Source organism: Pseudophryne corroboree, chromosome 4, assembly GCF_028390025.1.
Source record: "Pseudophryne corroboree isolate aPseCor3 chromosome 4, aPseCor3.hap2, whole genome shotgun sequence".
Lineage (NCBI taxonomy): Eukaryota > Metazoa > Chordata > Amphibia > Anura > Myobatrachidae > Pseudophryne > Pseudophryne corroboree.
Window position 1 is genome coordinate 845,503,609 of NC_086447.1, and position 15,288 is coordinate 845,518,896.

At 45.0% G+C, this 15,288-nt stretch overlaps 1 protein-coding gene across 1 annotated transcript; it reads right to left on the minus strand.

Annotated features, from left to right (window-relative positions):
• Positions 1-6,327: 6,327 nt before the first annotated feature.
• On the minus strand, positions 6,328-7,950 carry LOC134910511 (somatostatin receptor type 4-like). The gene has a single exon (XM_063918615.1). The coding sequence runs from the start codon at positions 7,924-7,926 to the stop codon at positions 6,541-6,543; it is 1,386 nt and encodes a 461-aa protein (XP_063774685.1). The 5' UTR covers positions 7,927-7,950; the 3' UTR covers positions 6,328-6,540.
• Positions 7,951-15,288: the final 7,338 nt, after the last annotated feature.

Sequence of the window (15,288 nt, forward strand, 5' to 3'; positions counted from 1 at the left end):
CCAGGAAGCGGCTGAGCACTTGGATAGACCAAAGGACACTCTGGGCAGCTATATGGTGGTAACAACAGTGTACTAAGGATGCTGCAGGTGGGTCTCTAGCTGTTAGGTGCCCCCTATGCCCTGCGCTCCACTAACATACAGCACCAGGGCCATAATTAGGGGTGGGCGAATGGCCCACCCCTAATTATGGCCCTGGTGCTGTATGTTAGTGGTTTGGCAGGTACAACCTTGATGAACCAACGATCAAATTACAAGTGCAATCCTGAATATAAGAAAGGGCATAAAGCCAAAATGAATGACTACCTATATAATTTCAACACTGTAATGGAAAGTCGGACCAGACAAAGGAATTAATATTAGCCCCAGCTGGATAAGCAAATATGAGGTGCAATAGTTGCATAAAAGCCACAAGAGCTTAAATTCCTAAAGAAAGAGCAAAGCCTTAATACCACTCAATATCATACGCAGTAACATGTAAAGTCCTATGAAATTACTCACACAAGGAGGCAAGAGATTCATGGTTCTATATAAGATGTACAGCCACTTATCTAGTGAAGAAGAAACATGAAGCACTGGTGGACAAATTAGCGATCTACGGGGGCCATTTATCAATAATCGCATTTGCAATTCGATATAGGCACGATATTAGCACCCAAAATTGCATTGCACATACCTCTCAACATCACCAAAGCCGTGCCGCACCCTAAAGGGGGTGTGGCCTACATAAAAGGGGGCGTGACTTCACCGGAGTGCCACGATCGCGAGCTATATCCCCATTTTGTGAGCTGCTGGCATGCCCCCAGTCCCTCTGTTTCCTGTGAATAGATACTGTGCATATGCGCACAGCGTCTATTCACTGCTGCTCTGCTAGGCTGAGCAGCGAGGTACAGGAGCCTCCCAACTGCCCCCCCCCCCCAACCAAGGGACACCGGGTGGTACAGCAGGACAATCCCTTTAAAATGAGAAAGTCCCACAAAAATCGGGACAGTTGGATGGTATGCATTGCAGGAAGCAATTATACTGCTGGGACAGGGGCTGTGATGTGTTCACAATGCCGGGCCCCCGCGCATGCGCAGTCTATTGACCACACATGCTTGGTGGCCATTGTGGGGGAGGATTCCAGAAGAACCCTCTGCCAGTTACTTTTGCTAAGTGTTACCCATAGGCTACAATGGGCTAACGCCATCTTCAGATGGCTGTAGCTGTGTGGGACAAACTGCAGAATGCTTTGCACTCTGGAGCTTGGTATATCTGACAGCAGTGCATAGAAACCTATGGGGGCTGCGGCTGCTGTTGGAAAAGGAGGGATCGCAGCAGATGTTGGAGATATCTGCTGCAGTCCCTCTGTCATGCATTTGGGTGATACTAAATATCTGCAGCTATTCCATGAATATGTTAGCTTTAGTGGAATTTGCCAGATATATTTATTGATAAATGGGTCTCTATGTAACAATGACAATTAGCAAGTTTCAGCAAAAGCTACTGACATTTATAATGGTGGTGAATTTCTAAGACACAAAAAAAAGAGAACAAATACATTTGCTGCAGAAATGATTGACTTCCATATAGCTCAGTGCACCATGAGAGAAATGTATTATAGTGGCACAGATCATGCAGCTATAACTCTTTACTGAGGCGAAGCAGGAAGCAGTACCAATGAGATGCATTAAAATCTCGTCTGCCGGAGTGGGGCCCCCTCCCGCGATCCCTGCCAGACCACACAGCGCCTCAGCCTAGTGCTGAGGTGCTATGTCTCTCCTCCTGGCTGGCCCCAGTGGGCATGCACAAGATCTGACTGCATCGCAAGATCTCTAAGGCACAGCCAGGATCCCAGCAGCTGCAGCAGCCAGGGACAGAGCTGTGGTGGGGCAATGACAGCTGCAGCTGTCGGAACAGTCAGTGACACTAGCCGTTCATACATTTGCTAGCACATTGGTGAGATAGATGATATAGAGCAGCACTGATAATGATAATGATGGGGGCACATAGTTCCCTCGGCAATTGTCACATACCTGCGGCCATCATACATGCGGGGAAGCGGTATCTGCGGCACATAACGTGTACAGGCGCTGAGGTACATAGCACCTTTTCATACATCTCCCCCCATGAGTGAGAGCACAGAGAACAGAGGATGATGTGAAAATCTCATTGGGAAATAACTTAAATCAACTGTACAAAGCAAATGCAGTTACTATATGTGAACCCATATCCTCATAGGTATACGGGGCTATAGGTTGACAATGAAACAGTCGGCAGTCATTAGGTTGACCACTAATGGCCAACATGCATAAGGTATACATGGTCAAAAGGTCAACATGTAAAAGATCAGCAGTGCTTATGGTTGTCAGGTACAACAAACAGGTCGATGGATTCAAATGGTCGACACATATATAGTCAACACAGCTTTTTGTGGGGTTTCAGCATCTTAATCAACTTTTTTATACTTTACCATCCACATGGACTACAATTGGGAATAGTAACCTGTCCAAAGCATACGAGGGAACCATATACATTAATTGGGGTTCCGCATGCTTTGATGGTGAAAATGACACTTAAGAAACACACATAAAAATGTGCCAACCTTTTTTGTGTCAACCTTTTGTCATGTCGACCTTTTCATGTGTTGACCTTTTGACCCTGTTGACCTTTACTACTGTCTATCTTTTAGCGGTGTTTAAAGATGCAAGTAAAATCGTAGCGTGGTGGAGCAGGGGCAGATTAAGGTCTTTGGAGGCCCCTGAGCAACAAACTTGTGGGGTTCTCTATGAATGACATCATAATAATGTCATGCCATAAAAACAGGTTTGGGTTTGGTGCGTGGCCTGTGAGGGCCGGATCGCTGCTCATCTTGAACATCTGTCCTGCAGTTATCCAAGACAGTACACCAAACCCAAACCAGTGACATGCCGGAATCACTGTACACCTTGACAAGGTTGGTGATGGATTTCACCTGCTGATGTGCCCTATAGATGCAGCAAACTGATCACACTACACACCTCAATTATGATTATTGTATATTAATCTTCATTAATAAAATAATCTCTATTATATATACAGGTATAGACATAAAATATAGGTGTGTGTGTGTGTGTGTGTGTGTGTGTGTGTGTGTGTGTGTGTGTGTGTGTGTGTGTGTGTGCGTGCGCGTGCGTGTGTGAGTAGGATATATATTATTATTATTATTATCCTTTATTTATATGGCGCCACATGGGATCCGCAGCGCTCAATTACGGAGTACATAACCAAATAATCAGAACAAGAAGACAGTGACTTTCAATTCAAGTTTTACCAAAGTATGGGGTAAATGTATGATCCTCTGATTGATATTGGGGAGAAGTGGTATAAGCACACGTTATATGCACTGACACCGCTTCCCCCCCATGTGTGACTCAGGTGCTATGCGCCCCTGTCATTATCAGCGGTGCTATCTTTTAGATAGCACACCGACAAGCAGGGGGCAATGTAAGAACAGTCAGTGGCACTGACTGTTCCGGCACCTGCAGCTGTCAATATAGATATCACAGCACGGACAACGCTGTTCCTGACTGCGGCAGCTGCCAGATTCAGGCTGCAAGTGAGATCTCGCGTGAGTAGCAAGCTCTTGCACATGTGCACCGGAGCTGGCCGGGCAGGGAGACACAGCGCATCACCACTAAGCTGACGCGCTGTGCTCTCTAGCGGGAATCACCAGCAGACAAGATGTTCTTACATCTTGTCCACGTAGCTTCCTGCTTCGCCTACGTAATAAGACGAAGCAGGAAGTGTTATAATGACACAATGCATGTTGCTATAATACATCTGCCCCTATATTCTGAAATGTGATTATACAGTTTTACAGGAGGCTTGTTTGTTTGCCCATCTAATGCCCACAGCCGTGCTCTTGTCTCATACTTTATGGTAAGCCACCAGGAACTGGAAAAGCAATAGGAGAAAGATCAGCAGGAGAAATTGAGCTTTTGCTGCATAATATCCCATATAGCTAGCACACAAGCTGACACTATTATGCAAATGCACAGTAATCCAAATAGGATCATTTAAAACTAAGTGCCTATAGTTCAATCACACTGCTTATAGTGCCTTGTGCATGTAGTTATACTGATGAAACTATGTCCCTCAGGCTGACACTGTAGTGCCAAAGGGTTCTTACCTTTTTTATTGCAGCAATAATATGTTATGTTATTGGCATGCCACATACATTGTCAGACAGTATGGCTGAACAATAATATACAGAAGAGCGATCTCCCAGCACTGCTATACACAAGTACACCTGTACTAAATAAGAGGTATCTTTTGGTCCTTGCTTGTATATGGACCTCCTGTACCCCCAAATGGCTCCAAAGCCGTGGTGTGGTCAATATATTTTTTACTATTTGCTGTTCTATCGAATACTTTGGAGCCATCTGTTTGGGGGTACAGGAGGTCCATATACAAGCAAGGACCAAAAGATACCTTTCAGCGCATATAGGACTTATTATAAAGGTAATAAGATGGGTTCAGATGGATCTTATACTATAAAGTTGATGTTACATGGAGTGTTGAAAGAAACCTTTATAGGAAGTTAGGAACGCATCTTATTTAGTACAGGTCAGTCTCCAAAGGCAATGGTCTCAGGATTTTTCAGAAGCATTAAAAACTTGCTAATGGATGTACTGTACATTATGTCTTCTTTTTGAGGAACAAGAGAATATACGGATCAGAATTGTGTATAGCAGCGCTGGGAGATCGCCCTTCTGTATATTATTATTGTATCTAGAAAGGAGTGGTGCTCTTTTTGGTGATTTGCCGAGCTGCAGCTAGGGCGCAAGTTACCCTTTCACCTATTGTTTGATATGGCTGAGCAGTAACATACTGTAGGAGACATGACCCTCCTGGTGATGTCCCAATGCCTCTGGAGTTACCTATTACACTGTAGTCTGGACTTGTAAGGACCGGACAGAACCTGGAAAAGTTAGCATGCTGCAGACGGGATACGGTCATTTGGTCAACCACACTTAGGACGACAGTCATTAGGTCGACCACTATTGGTCAACATGCATTAGGTCGATATGGTCACTAGGTCGACGTGGTCACTAGGTCGATATGTACTAGGTTGACATGGAAAAATGTTAACATGCGTTTTCCCCCCCAAAAATGCATTTTTTTTACTTTTTCTTACTTTACGATCCACGTGGACTACAATTGGTAATGGTAACCTGTGCCAAGTGCAGCAATAGTGGAGCAGCGCACTAACTGGGGTTCCCCGTCACTTTACGAAGAAAATGACACCAAAAAAACTTTTAAAAAAAACTCATGTTGACCTTTTCCAAGTCGACCTAATGACCATGTTGACCTAGTTACCATGTCGACCTAATGCATGTCGATTAATAGTGGTCGACCTAAGTGTGGTCGACCTAATGACCCATACCCCTGCAGACAGAAAAGCTTTTCAGCACTACTTGATGTAACAGAAGATTACCATAATTATATGTATGTTATATAATACCCTTCCTACACCAATAGCCTGAAATGAAGCAGCAACAACTGTCATTGAAAGAGGTAAATGAGGTATCTGAGTAAAACCTGCTGTTCATATTACAACAGTATACTGATACTCACATTAATTCTGGTTATACCCCCCTCCCCCTATATATAGTATAGATACTGTAGCTAGACAGACAGACAGATAGAAAGATAGATAGATAGATAGATAGATAGATAGATAGATAGATAGATAGATAGATAGATAGATAGATATTCTACATCTATCCACAGTATATAGTTATATATATATATATATATATATCATCTGTCTATATATAGATATATATAGAGAAACAAATGTATATATATATATATATATTTATATATATGTATATATGTATATATCTTGTGTGTGTGTGTGTGTGTGTGTGTGTGTGTGTATGTATATATATATATATATGATTTTTTTAACCTGTTTTATTTTATATTATTTTAAGAAATATGTAAGGCAGATAGGGGAACTTCCAGCCAGCTGCCATGCCACTTCAACTAGATTTTAGATTTCATACTTGTAAACCTTCCTTTTATGTTTTTCATAAGGACACTAATATCATCCACCAGTCACCTCCAAAACATACTCATTTTCCCTTCCACCTTCCCAGGTAATGCTAAAACATTACATTACTGTCCACCTAACCGTTCCCCTGCACTGTGTGCCATCTCTGCTACACTGTGATGCATGATATTTATACAGTACACGTTATCGCTTAAGGCTGTTTGGCAACATAACATTTTCTATCGCTGTTGGCCTGCAGGAGATCCCTTGATGCCTTGATGTAGGAAGACAGAATAATTAAGAGGTGTCGATACATTTCATAGGAACAACAAAGTTTGAGGAGCAAAGTGCTGTCTCAGACCAGGCTGATCTTCATCGTTTATTAAGCTCACTCGATTTTATCATAAATACAAATTAGACACACGATCAGAACACTTGGGACATACATGTAAACCTCAGGTAGAACAGTAGTAGCATGTGCGACTGACAGCAGTTATTTAACAAGAAGGCATCTTCGGGTTCTGCTATAAGGTAGTGGTCCTTGTGATTGTCCCATGTTTGTAACAGGGGTCAGACTGGAGGGGCTCCTGTTGGAAGTCCAGTGGGTGATTATTACACACCTTGCTTTTCAGAGCTGTGGCATAATAATCCACTGGCTCATCAGTCCCGTTCTCCAGCCAGCGAAAACAAACGATCCTCTGGAAGGACCTCTTAAAGTTGTCTGAGAAGAATCCATAGAGGATGGGGTTGGCGCAACTGTTGGCGTAACTCAATATGATGGAGACATGGTTGATGGTGGAGTCCATGTGGGGCAGGAAGAGGTTGAGAAGCTGGACAATGTAGAAAGGCATCCAGCAGATGACGAAGACGGTGACCACCATGAGGACCATCCTGGTTATCTTCTTCTCGGACTTCTTCCTCTGCTGCCATCCTGCTTTCAAAGCCACAGCTCGCATTTTTACGATGATCAGGATGTAGCACAGGCAGATGGCCACCACAGGCAGGAAGAAGCCCAGAAGGAAGGTGTAGATCACAAAGACAGTGGACCAGGTGGGCTGGGGCCACATGAGGTTGCAGACCACCACCCCATTCTTGGAGGACTCTGTGTCCGCAAAGATCAGGATGGGTGATATGACCAAGAGGGACACAATCCAGACGCAAATGTTGATCATCTTTGCCACGGTGGGTCTCCTGTACCTGGCTGCCCTGAGTGGGTGCACCACAGCCACGTACCTGTCTACGCTGAGCACCGTCAGGCAAAACACACTGGTGAACATGTTAATGCCATCCACACTGAGGACAGTGCGGCACATCCCTGAGCCAAAGGGCCAGTGCTGCAGGGCTGCAGAGGCAGCCAAGAAGGGGACACTCAACATGAAGAGCTCATCAGCTATAGCCAAGTTCAGGATGTAGATGTTGGTGGCCGTTTTCATTTTGGCATATCTCAAGATGACAAAAATCACCATGGAGTTCCCTATGAGTCCAATGAGGCACACAATGGCATAGATGAACTGGATCACTATCATGCTCACGTCCCTCTCAGACTCCATGGGGGCATTGGTGCTGCTAGCATTCTTCATGCTGATGCTGCCGCCGACCCCACTGAAGGGGCGCAGCAGGGGGTCGGTCAGGTCCCTGGACTGGTTCCATGTGCTCAGCAGGATCTTGGCCTGCACCGGTGCCAGGAGATCTGGGGATGCAGTCATTGCAAGTGTCCCATAGGAATGCAGGGGAGAAGCTGTTACAGCGGAGATCCACAGCTTCAAATGGATTTCAGAGCGACTGTGTGAAGGAGAGAGGGTGAGAGGAGGGAGGGAGATGTGATGGATGATGCAGTGCAGCCTCACTGTGTGTGTGTGTCTATGCTGTGTTTTCTGCTGCTGTACAAAGTAATCAGCAGCCACTTGCATTAGCTGTAGGCATGCATCCCCTCTTCATCATCACATGCTGGTGCCCCTGCTCTTATGGGCAGTGTCTCATCTGTGATTAGTGCAGTGGACTCAGGCATCTCCCAGTAAGATGCTTAATTAGTATGTAACTAACTGGGCTGGCATGATCAGTTCTTGCATTCTCATTTCCTTAGCATTTAAGAGGGGGAAAAATGCACCATGTATCCTATCCAGTGATACCAGGGTTAATAGAATTATTCAGGGAACTCAACCTGTAGCTCACTGGATTTTAAGGAACTACAAGTGCCAGCATGCACTGCAGAGAATGCTGCAGTTTGCAAACCCCTAAGCGGATGAGCCATCTATTACTTAATCCTGGGTTAAACGATTAAATAGTTACAGTAGCCAATGAACCCTAGGTTAAAATGACTATTGAGGGGTTAACCTGTAGCTTCCTGGGGGAGATGTATCAAGCCTTGGAGCTTATAGGACTACAAGTGCCTGCATATCCTGACAGATTTAGTCTGTCAGACAATGCTGCCGTTTGCAGACCCCTAAAAACGGGTGAGCCACATACTGTACTGTACTGTATTGAAGCCTTGATTAAAGGATGAAAGAGTCACAACACATACAGGCCAGGTGGGGAGATGGAGAGAGAGAGAGAGAGAGAGAGAGAGAGAGAGAGAGAGAAAGCAACCAGTTATCTTCTGTCATTTATTTAGTACATATGTTCTCAAACTCGGTCCACCGGACCCAACACAGTTCATGTTTTCCAGGTCACCTGTGCATTTTTAAAGTGTGACAGTTAGTGATACACAGCACACCTGCAGGGGTGACCAGGAAAACGTGACCTGTGTGGTGTCCTGAGGACCGAGTTTAAGAATTACTGGTCTAGTGCAGCCTTTGACATGACAGCATATTAGTTGCTATAGGCAACTACTCCACTTTATCTCTCTCCCAGACTTCATACATCTCCCCTACAGTATGATGTATTGTGTGTCTGTAGGTACACTGGCTCTTGTAGCAGGTGGAGATCACAAATTGCCTAAGCATCTGTTAGATTTCCAAAGAGTCACAACACATGGATACATTATGTAACTGCACAAATGCACAAACATAAATATTGTTACCACATGTAAAGTATTTGGAACTAATGGAGACCAGTGTCTGCCTGATAATGTACAGAGCATGCAAGTCATACACTGATTCATTTGAAAAGCTGGTTATGTAAAGTGAATTTTATTTCCTTTCCAAATTGGATCTTATGTTGGTTGAATAATAAACAGCCCCTATTTAATGCAATCTCTCCAATCTCTATCACCATGGCGAATTTTATTTATACATGTCTACTTTATCCCTTTCAGCATCTGCCAGCATCTGTCTATGGAGTGAGATGTGCTACTTTGTGTCGGGCATGGACAGGAGATTTATTTACACCAGAGAGGTGCGGTGGGGTGAGGCAGGTGTGCACATCCCTGATTTACACAGTTTAGAGCTTTGATATATGTTTGTTTAACATTGAACAGTAATGTGATAATTTCACTAACAATGTCTTATCTAAACTGGGTTTTTCTTATCAGTCACTGAAAATAATTTATAGAATGGTAGACGGTAACCTTAATGGCCCATATAGACGGGCCGATGTGGGAGAGATGTGTGCTGAGCGAACCGCTCAGCACACATCTCTCCCCCCTGCTCAGCACAGCGCGATGTGTGCTAAGCGTGCGGGGGGGAGACGGGGGGCCGCTCATTTCACCCAGCGGCTGAAGTGAGCGACCTGCTAGATTGGCCTGCACGGCAGGCCAATCTAGCACCAGCGATAGCAATGCGCGGGGCTGCGCATCGCTATCGCTGTAGGGGGTAAACACGGAGCGATAATGCTTAAATTCTAAGCAATCTAGTCAGATTGCTTAGAATATCGCTCCGTGAGTACCCCCCTTAAGACTCTATGGGGGTAATTCAGAGTTGATCGCAGCAGCAAATTTGTTAGCAGTTGAGCAAAACTATGAGGGTCATTCCGACCTGATCGCACGATAGCTATTTTTTGCAGTGCTGCAATCAGATAGTCGCTGCCTATGGGGGAGTGTATTTTCACTTTGCAAGTGTGCGAACGCTTGTGCAGCCAAGCGGTACAAACAAGTTTTGTGCAGTTTCTGAGTAGGTCTGAACTTACTCAGCCGCTGCGATCACTTCAGCCTGTCCGGTCCCGGAATTGACGTCAGACACCCGCCCTGCAAACGCCTGGACAAGCCTGTGTTTTTGCAACCAGTCTCTGAAAACGTTCAGTTGACACCCGTAAATGCCCTCTTCCTGTCAATCTTCTTGCGATCGGCTGTGCGAATGGATTCTTCATTACACCCATCGCCCAGCAACGATCCGCTTTGTACCCCCGTACGACGCGCCTGCGCATTGCAGTGCATACGAATGCGCAGTTTTGCAGAGTTTTGACCTGATTGCAGCGCTGCAAAAAATAGCTAGCGTGCGATCAGGTCGGAATGACCCCCCATGTGCACTGCAGGTGTGGCAGATATAACATGTGCAGAGAGAGTCAGATTTGGGTAAGTTATTTTGTTTCTGTGCAGGGTAAATACTGGCTGCTTTATTTGTACACAGCAATTTAGATTCAGTTTGAACACACCCCACCCAAATCTAACTCTCTCTGCACATGTTATATCTCCCACACCTGCAGTGCACATGGGGGGGTCATTCCGAGTTGATCGCTTGCTAGCGGTTTTCAGCAGCCGTGCAAACGCTATGCCGCTGCCCACTGGGGAGTGTATTTTAGCTTAGCAGAAGTGCGAACGCATGTGCAGCCGAGCTCTGCAAAAACAGTTTGTGCAGTTTCTGAGTAGCTCTGAACTTACTCAGCGCTTGCGATCACTTCAGCCTATTCGTGTCCGGATTTGACGTCATAAACCCGCCCAGCGAATGCCCAGCCACGCCTGCGTTTTTTCAGACACGCCTGCATTTTCGCAAACACTCCCTGAAAATGGTTAGTTGACACCCAGAAATGCACCCTTTCTGTCAATCTTCTTGCGGCCGTCTATGCGAAGGAAAACTTCGCTAGAACCTGAGCACAACCACAAAGAGCTTTGTACCCGTACGTCGCGCGTGCGCATTGCGGGCCATACGCATGCGCATAAATGCCATTTTTTCACCTGAAAATCGGCAGCGAGCGATCAACTCAGAATGACCCCCATGGTTTTATCCAACTGCTAACAAATTTGCTGCTGCGAACAACTCTGAATTACCCTCTATGTCTAGTGCTAGCTAGCCCCAAAGATAAGGCTGTATACAGTATGCCCATTATGAAGTGGGGATTAAAAGTCTCTGTCGTATATGGATTGTTTTGTCTAACAATTGGCCAAATTCAATATATCATCAGATCTGCCTACACTGGCAGATCTGAAGATGTGACAAACGATGCATGGGAGTGTGTGATAGTGCCTACACACTGGATGATGTGGACGATTTATCGTTATAATTCGTTACAAAACAACAAATCATCTAGTGTGTACCAAGCTTCAGAAGGGCGGTTTAAGAGTTAATCCTGATTTATTATTATTTATTACCAGTTATTTATATAGCGCACACATATTCCGCAGCACTTTACAGAGAATATTTTTGGCCATTCACATCAGTCCCTGCCCCAGTGGAGCTTACAATCTATATTCCCTACCACATGTACACACACACACATTCACGCTAGGGTTAATTTTGTAGGGAGCCAATTAACCTACCAGTATATTTTTGGATTGTGGGAGGAAACCGGAGTACCCGGAGGAAACCCACGCAAGTACGGGGAGAATATACAAACTCCACACAGTTAGAGCCGTGGTGGGAATCAAACCCATGACCTCAGTGCTGTGAGGCAGTAATGCTAACCATTACACCATCCGTACTGCCCAGAGTTCTCCCCCTCTCTACCCTTTACTCCTCCCACTTCCAGCACTGACTCCTTCCATTGAATGTGCCAATTACAACAAGCACGTCAAATAAATATGTGCCCACATTGCTGTGGAGGGAGGAGCAGTAGATAAATCTACCCCTTAATCAGCTTGGTCCAGGCAGATGCTTATAGGGTCTCCTGTTTGTTTACTACCGCCCCCCCTAAAAAAAAATCTATAGAGAAATCCCACAAAACCAAGCAAAAAAATCCCAAACTACTGTAGTGTTTAATTTACAATATGTATCTACAGCGGGATGTAATAGAGTCCAAGATCGCCACAGGTGCCGGATGCCGGACAATACTGGATGTTTTATTAAAGGGGCAAAAACTTACAAGGCAAAACCATGCCTTGTAAGTGATTGCCCCTTTAAAAAAACATTTGAGATCAGTCGGCATTCCGCACATCCGGTGATCTCGGATTCCATTACATCCCACCATATATGTCTTCTTTCAGATTATTGGTTCACTGATATATACCAACTGGTTGATCTAATGTGATGCTCCTGCTGAATTCTGTATAGTAAATGTAGTACACTATAGACCTATGCTTTATTTAAAAACAGCATTTTTATCCTCTTAAACCAAGCAAGATCTATAAAATCTTCTAGAGATGAGCTAGACATAAGCAATATTTTGTTTGCTGCACAATACAATACTATAGATTAGTAGTACAATTATTGTAACTCTAGATGCTGAATATAATATCCATCTTTCTCTAGATGTGTAATGTGTAAATCCTAACTGTCTCTGGGGTGTTGTTCCCTAGTGGTTAGAGGTAGATACTGGGCTTAATGAGAACATTGACTTTTGGGGGTTTATTTACTAAGCCTCAAGTTCTAAAACCCTGCTCTTCCGATTGTGTTTATGCCCGAAATTAATGATATTCATGATATTTGAAAGGCAATTCTTTTACTAGTACAACAACGCTAGTAAAAGCATTGCCTTCAAATATCACGTATACAGTAAATCTGATCGGAAGTGCTGGGTTTAGAACCCAACACTCATTACATAATCCCCTTGGTCTATAATCAGTACAATTTCACCATAAGCATTCACATCTATTATGGGGCCAATACCATGCAAACCGTATATACAGCATGTTAAATCCCATTTGGTTGTCGGTCCATACAGGCAGTCCACCTATTCACTATTGTTGGTGTAGGAGCTTCCTTTTAAATGGCAAATATATATTGATTCAAGCTTTTTCACATTAACTAAGATATTTACTGCTCCTCACTTCTTTAGGTTCGTGTTTCCTTAAAAGCTTCACAGATATGTTATAAGCAACATTGTATTTCAAAGCATGAATTACTCATTGTTATAACGCCAGATGTATCCAAGGCCAGTCAAGCATATCGCCAAAAGTTCTGAACATCGGGGAGGATTTTGACCTGTCCTGACCTCCAGAAAGGATGTTCCGGGAAAGCTGATAATCGCAAAGCAATAAATATATTTTAATTGCAGTTTATAATATTGTTTGACAAATGACGTGTTTCAGTTTTCAAGACATACATGGTGTATTTTGATTGGCTAAATGTATTGGCACACATGAATCCTTTGTTCTTTTGCTATAAAATAAAGCCATGATGGCCCCTAAGACAGATCAACTATGAACTGCTTAGGTTACACAATGATCCTGTGTCATCTATTCATTCACTGATCTCCAACCGGTTGCTAAGGGGAACAGCATTCTGACTGATGACTGAAGAGAGTTCATAATCAGACCTGAATAGGTTAGCATACCCTATCACTATATGTGTGTGTGTGTGTGTGTGTGTGTGTGTGTGTGTGTGTGTCTTGGCCCTCATTCCGAGTTGATCGCTCGCTAGCTGCTTTTAGCAGCAGTGCACATGCTAAGCCGCCGCCCTCTGGGAGTGTATCTTAGCTTAGCAGAAGTGCGACCGAAAGGTTAGCAGTTCTGCTATAAAATCTTTTCATGCAGTTTCGGAGCAGCTCCAAACCTACTCCTACCTTGCGATCACTGCAGACTGTTTAGTTCCTGTTTTGACGTCACAAACACGCCCTGCGTTCGGCCAGCCACTCCCCCGTTTCTCCAGGCACGCCTGCGTTATCTTGTGGCATGCCTGCATTTTTTAGCACACTCACAGAAAACAGTCAGTTTCTGCCCAGAAACACCCACTTCCTGTCAATCACTCACCGATCAGCAGTGCGACTGAAAAGCGTCGCTAGACCTTGTGTGAAACTGCATAGTTTTGTGTGAAAGTACGACGCGCGTGCGCACTGCGCCCCATACGCATGCGCAGAAAAGCCAATTTTTTTGCCTGAACGCTCCGCTGCGAACAACGGCAGCTAGCGATCAACTCGGAATGACCCCCCTTGTCCCTAGAGCCCCTTCACTAGTTAAACATAGTATTCTGGTAGCCATCAGGAGGTAACTCAGGGACTGATCCTGTCTTTATACTTATTTCCACAATGTGTCAGTATTCTATATAATAATCTGGCAGTTTGATGTGTTTCCTGATTTGCTGCAACTTCCTATCACAATATTGCTCCTCAATGCATGTGTATCTTACTGTTACATAGGGATACGGTCGTTAGGTCGACACAGCTTAGGTTGACAGTCATTAAGTCGACCACTGAAGGTCGACATGCATTAGGTCGACTTGGTCAATAGGTCGACATGGTCATTAGGTCAACATGAGTCATTAGGACAACCTTTAGTGGTCGACCTAATGACTGTCAACCTAAGTTGGGTCAACCCAACGAACCATACCTGTTACATATTTTGTTGCAATATTTCTTTATACTGTAATCTGTATTAGCTGCATATTGTCACATTCATTAGTAAAAGCAGATACAGTATGTTGACTGCACAGTGTCTTGCAAAAGTATTCATAGGGTTTACTGTCCACCCAGGTTTCAGGGCATTGGGACATAAGTTATCTTATCTACATGGTCGAGTTCAGGGCCGGACTGGCCATCTGGCACTTCTGGCAAATGCCAGAAGGGCTGATGGCCACGTGGGCCGGTCCAGCGCTCACTGATACACGCTGCCGCTCAGTCCGGCGGCAGCGTGTCTCAGCTGTCAGGAGAGGAGAGCGCCCGCCAGCGCGGCTGTGTCTGGCGTGGCGGCGTATAGCGGACTTCAAACCAGCCACCGGTTCGTGAGCCAATCAGAGCTCGCGGACCGGCAGCCAATCAGAAGCCGCCGGTCCTCGAGCTCTGATTGGCTCACGAAGTCCGCTATATGCCGCCGCCGTGCCAGACACAGCCGCGCTGGCGGGCGCTACCTCTCCTGACTCACCCGTCCCTCACAGCCGGAGCCCAGAGGAGAAGCAGCAGCAGCAGTAGTAAGCAGCTGCAGCACTGGCTGCTGTGGGGGCAATTGTATACCTGGCACTGTGGGGGCAATTGGCTGGCACTGTGGGGCATTTGTATACCTGGCACTGTTGGGGCAATTGTTTACCTGGCAC

What these genes read in the sequence shown, in the direction of transcription:
- LOC134910511 (XM_063918615.1), bottom strand. Translation starts at nt 7,926, where the DNA reads ATGCAAGTGGCTGCTGATTACTTTGTACAGCAGCAGAAAACACAGCAT.